Source organism: Ranitomeya variabilis, chromosome 4, assembly GCF_051348905.1.
Source record: "Ranitomeya variabilis isolate aRanVar5 chromosome 4, aRanVar5.hap1, whole genome shotgun sequence".
Taxonomy (NCBI): domain Eukaryota; kingdom Metazoa; phylum Chordata; class Amphibia; order Anura; family Dendrobatidae; genus Ranitomeya; species Ranitomeya variabilis.
Window position 1 is genome coordinate 760,502,711 of NC_135235.1, and position 5,754 is coordinate 760,508,464.

The following is a 5,754-nucleotide window of genomic DNA, read 5'->3' on the forward strand; positions in this document are numbered from 1 at the left end:
GCATATTAGGTGACTTCCATGCTTCTGACAGATCAGCACGCTTCCCAGAGTGATCACTGTCTGAATACGACTGGCATGTGTGCATATGATGGGGCTACAGTGTACCCCTGGTGTAGCCAAGAATTCTCTGGGCTGTAAGGCCACCTCTTTGGCATATTAGGTGACTTCCATGCTTTGGACTGATCAGCACGCTTCCCAGAGCGAGCACTGTCTGAATGCGACTGGCATGTGTGCATATGATGGGGCAGCAGTGTACCCCTGGTGTAGCCAAGAATTCTCTGGGCTGTAAGGCCACCTCTTTGGCATATTAGGCGACTTCCATGCTTCTGACTGATCAGCACGCTTCCCAGAGCGAGCACTGTCTGAATGCGACTGGCATGTGTGCCTGCTGCCAGCTGTACCCGCACACAGTGGCCGGGCACGGTTTCCATCCCGCCCACTGATGCAGCTGGTTACACTACTACAGTGTGGTGAGCGGCTTCAGAGGAGAGAGAGTTTGTCACTCCCCTTCCCTAAGGCTACTTTCACGCATGCATCACTTGGGCCACAAATCCATTTTGGACATTAATTCCTTTTATCTGGTCCTAAAAAGGTAATAGATAACCAGAATGTCAGGACACAAATGTGCATGTCGCCTTATGTTACGACGTTTGCCTTACAGGGAACCTGTCATCTGATTCATGCTGAGCAAATTGTGGGCAACATGAATCAGAGTCTGAAATAATGGCGTATTTCAGAGCAATCTATTCCTGAGAAAAGATACTTGAAAGATCCTGCCGGGGATCATAGCCGGAGACCAAACTAGTCCAGCGGTGACTGACAGGCCTCCCCCATATACACACGAGGTTTCCCGGACAGATTGGTAAAGCTTCTTCTCTTTGAAACGCTCAATCGTGCAGCCAGGCTCTGATTCATGCTGCCCGCAATTCCCCATTTATACACTATGCCGCAGAGCAGTGACAATGCACAGTTCGGGCTCCTTTAGAAGCACCTTTTAAATGCTGCTCGGCTAGATCGGTATACTGTAACCAACCAGTATACATTGCTTTCCATGCCTGCGCTCTACTCTTGTACTCAGACAAGGAAATTCTCATATAGAAACTATTGGAATATAGTGTACCGATCTCTTCTAAAACCTACACATAAAGTGTGATCTATGAAGTAAATCGATCTCCACTATGGTACTGATGTAAAACAATGAATTTTATTTAGACACAATAATATAAAACATATAAAATAGAATTACTACATGTTTAGAAAGGTACAATTCCACCAAAGGGACTATCCGCCTGAGGAAAATGCACAATAAAAAGATATAGGCTATTCACTTGTAAATATATTCATATTACTGCCATAGTACAGGAAGCCTAGATTCAAGAAACACTCCTAATAGGGAAAACACATACAACCAGTAAATACTATAAGGCCAGACTCCCTGTATATTTGGCGCTTTATGTATAATGAATAAGGTATATTACCTTGCTGTCAGCCTATCGCAAAGACCTCGGCGTCCCTCTGCCCCGACGCGCGTTTCGCGTTTGCTTCTTCTGGAGGCTTCCTGTACTATGGCAGTAATATGAATATATTTACAAGTGAATAGCCTATATCTTTTTATTGTGCATTTTCCTCAGGCAGATAGTCCCTTTGGTGGAATTGTACCTTTCTAAACATGTAGTAATTCTATTTTATATGTTTTATATTATTGTGTCTAAATAAAATTCATTGTTTTACATCAGTACCATAGTGGAGATCGATTTACTTCATAGATCACACTTTATGTGTAGGTTCTAGTTGAGTGGTACATATACCCTTCGTTTGGGAGGGATTTGTTTTTTTGGAATATTAATGTGAATATAACGATCTCTTCTAAAGTAGCATGTCTGGAGGCGAATTCCATAACAAATAGTTTAGTTACTCTTTAAGCTTTACTTAGAGGATTATTCAGTAAAACGTGTGCAGTCTGTAGGGAGCCAGAATGATGGAACCCTGGGAGAGAAAGGGACAATGAGCCGCATAATGGCCTTTTGTGCAATAAGTCGGTTTTGCATGAAATTACTCTATAAGACAGGGGTGGGCAATTAATTTTGCCATGGGGCCGCATGAGTAATTGGGATGGTTTTAGAGGGCCGGACTAATACAATTAACTCATTTTTACCCAATACTGTAGTATACATATGCTATATTTTCATAAACAATGCAAAGAAAATATGGAAGACATACTTACATCATTATTTAATGATGAGATGATGAACTGCAACGAGCTTGTTCACTGTAGAAAACTGTAGAAAACTTGCTGTTGTAGATCAAGATATGTTCGTTTTTTTAAAGACCGGCATCCCTTTAACTTGGTAAAGAACAGTAAATGAAACCTTTCAGTAACATGGGAATCTTCCATGAGAGTAATCTAGCCTGTTTTGGGCCCGAACAAGTTCAGTGAAGTTAGGTCCAATATCTGAGGTGGACATGCGAAGAACAGCACACAAGTGATCATCGCTGAGAGAGGATCTGGATCTGGATTTGTGGAACTTCATCAGTGAGAATGTTTGTTCACATACGTAGGTAGATCCAAGGAGAACGAACATCCTCAGAGCATGCCTCCTTATGTGTGGAAAGTTTCCTCTTTGAGAGAAGAATAAAACTCCAGCAGTGATACTGATGTAAAAAGCTCGGCCAGTAGAGTAGAGTTCTAACTGGATATCACTGGGGGCAGCAAGTAACAGGAGAAGAAATCATGGGCATTTCACTCTCAACTGCTTTAAAGTCTTCAAATCTTCTGGAAAATTCATCATGTGAAGCCGCAAACATGGATGAATACTTGTCGAGGTGATCAGCTGATGGTGTGACTGCTTTCAGTGTTGGCATGTGAGTGAGAAGATTGATCTTCAATTGGCTCGAAAGAAACTTCAATTTTCTCATGAAAGCTGTCACCAAGGAGAACATTTCATGTGCAGAGAGGCCTTTGCCTCGCCGCTTGGTATTCAGCTCATTCATTAGTGTAGTCACATCAATGGCAGAGGCCAGATCTGCTATCCAGTGCTTATCTGAGAACTCTGGGATGTCTTTGCCTTTCATTTGACAAAATGTCTGAATCTCAGCTCTCAGGTCCCATACTCTTTTAAGCACCTTCCCAAGGCTGAGCCATCTCACAGCTGTATGGTAGCCTCTGTCACCATGGTCACTTTCTGGCTCCTCCAACAGTGAAACAAATTGTCTGTGATTCAGTGCTCTTGCCCTGATGAAATTAACTATCTTAGTTACAACATCAACAACATGGCTGATTTGTAGCACCGACTTGCACAGCACTTCTTGATGAATAATGCAATGCAAAAATATCAATTTCTGTTCTGGGTTTATTTCATTCACTTTATCTTGCATCTGCTTCAAAAATCCAACATTTTTCCCTGTCATATTTGGACATCCATCGGTTATAACACTAAGGCTGGGTTCACATTGTGTTAATGGTGTCCGTTAGACGGACTGCGTTACACAGCGGCATAACGCGGTGTAACATAGTCTGTTTAATGCCGCCATTGACTGTAATGTCGGACGCATCGCTAGAGCATGTCCACAATGGGCGTACGCTAGCGATGTGCCATCATTGAGTGACGGACCCTGAGACGCGGGCTGCAGCGCTTCCAGGTCCGTCACTGCTAGCGCAGAAAGAGCTACCAGAGCTTTACCTGCGCTAGCGGGATGTATAACGTCGGCACTTGCGTTAACAGCAGCCCGTTAGCGTATGTGCTGAACGGGCTGCTGCTAACGCAGTGTGAACCTAGCCTTACTAATTTGTTCCATTTTAGGCCCAGTTTGTCCACGGATGCTTTTACTTCGGTGAACAAATCACTCCCTGTCGTGGTACCTTTCAATGATCGCAAAGCTACCAGCACTTCAGTCATCTCAAAGTTATTTGTTATTCCGCGTACAGAGATAAGTAACTGGGCGGTATCACGGACATCACAGCTCTCGTCCAGAGCCAGGGCAAAAAAAAGAAAATGGTCAACTTTGTTTTTAAGCTGAAACTCCAAATTCCCCGTCTTGTTACGGTTCGCCTGGAGAGGGGCACATTTGAAAACGCTTCTTTTTTCTCAGGACAAATTATTGCTACAGAGTCCACCAAACATTCTTTCCCAAACTCCCCATCAGAGAACGGCTTACTGTTTCTCGCTATTTTGTGGGATATTCCAAAGCTTGTCCTGATGGCTGCATCCCTGGATGCGTGGAGCTTTGTAAATAATCCTTTCTGCCTTTGCAGTTTTGATAGCAGATCTTCAGATGCCCGCGCCCGCTCGGCCTCTGCCAAGTTCTTGTATTTCTGTGCATGTTTTGTTTCGTAATGGCGATTTACATTATAATCTTTACACACCGCTATTTGCTCTCCACAAACTAAGCGCACTGCTTCGCCTTTGGTTTCAGTAAGTAAAGATTTAGAAGTCCACTCCTTGTAAACAACTCTGCATTCTCCATCAATCTTTCTTTCGTTACCAGACATATTTAAGGGCTAATTCTTCTGATGGGAGTCACGATTCTCTGCCCCAGTGTCAGAAGAACAGAGCACTAGTAGCTGATGATACACTTTTTAACACTTTCTTTTCCACTCCTGGCTGGATGCTCTCTGCTGAGACACGTTAATCAGAGTCTAATTCAGGAATAATACCTAGAGGTGTAGAAAACACATTATCAGCCACAAAAATAACAAAACGTAGCAAAGGTGTGCTTTTATGCATAGGGTTTGATTTTTACGCAATGATTAGAGATGAGTGAACTTACAGAAAGTACGGGTTCTTGCAAATGCAAATTTTCCACTGGATTCCACTGCCTGGAGAAAATGGATGCAGCCCTAGAGCCAGGAAAACAAGGATACAGCCATGTATAGCTATGGAAATAAATAAACTATGGGCCAGGTGGGGGTGTGGATGCAGGAAAAAATAGTATTTAGGACCCCTCTATCACATAGTAAAAGTGCCCCATCTGTGCCCTCATACCCCACTGTGCCTCTATATAGAAAATAGAACCCCTATGTCCCTGCATATAGGGATCAGACCCCTCTGTGCCTCTAGCAATCCCCCCCGTCCCCCTCCCCAGTATGTGATATCACCATTTTAGGTAGTATTCCCCACGTAGCCCCCAATATGTAATATCCCTTAATGTAGCCAACCCTTGTAAGTAATCCCCATTGGTAGCAATCCCCCCTGCCCCCCCCTCCCCAGTATGTGATATCCCCCCATTTTAGGTAGTATTCCCCATGTAGCCCCCAATATGTAATATCCCTTAATTTAGCCATCCCCTGTTAGTAATCCCTATTGGTAGCAATCCCCCCATCCCCCTCCCCAGTATGTGATATCCCCCATTTTAGGTAGTATTCCCCATGTAGCCCCCAATATGCAGTATCCCTTAATGTAGCCAGCCCTTGTAGGTGATCCCCACTGATAGCAATCCCCCCATCCCCCTCCCCAGTATGTGATATCCCCCATTTTAGGTAGTATTCCCCATGTAGCCCCCAATATGTAATATCCCTTAATGTAGCCATCCCTTGTAAGTAATCCCTATTGGTAGCAATCCCCCTGCCCCCCCCCCTCCCCAGTATATGATATCACCATTTTAGGTAGTATTCTCCATGTAGCCCCCAATATGCAGTATCCCTTAATGTAGCCAGCCCTTGTAAGTAATCCCTATTGGTAGCAATCCCCCCTGCCCCCCTCCCCAGTATGTGATACCCCCCTATTTTAGGTAGTATTCCCCATGTAGCCCCCAATA

The 5,754-nt window shown here is 44.0% G+C and overlaps 1 protein-coding gene across 1 annotated transcript; it reads right to left on the reverse strand.

Annotated features, from left to right (window-relative positions):
• Positions 1 to 2,697: 2,697 nt before the first annotated feature.
• On the reverse strand, positions 2,698 to 4,489 carry LOC143768278 (general transcription factor II-I repeat domain-containing protein 2-like). The gene is made up of 2 exons (XM_077256972.1): positions 4,050 to 4,489; positions 2,698 to 3,439 (listed from the first exon to the last, which is right to left on the reverse strand). The coding sequence occupies exons 1-2, from the start codon at positions 4,487 to 4,489 to the stop codon at positions 2,698 to 2,700; spliced, it is 1,182 nt and encodes a 393-aa protein (XP_077113087.1).
• Between the last annotated feature and the right edge of the window lie 1,265 nt (positions 4,490 to 5,754).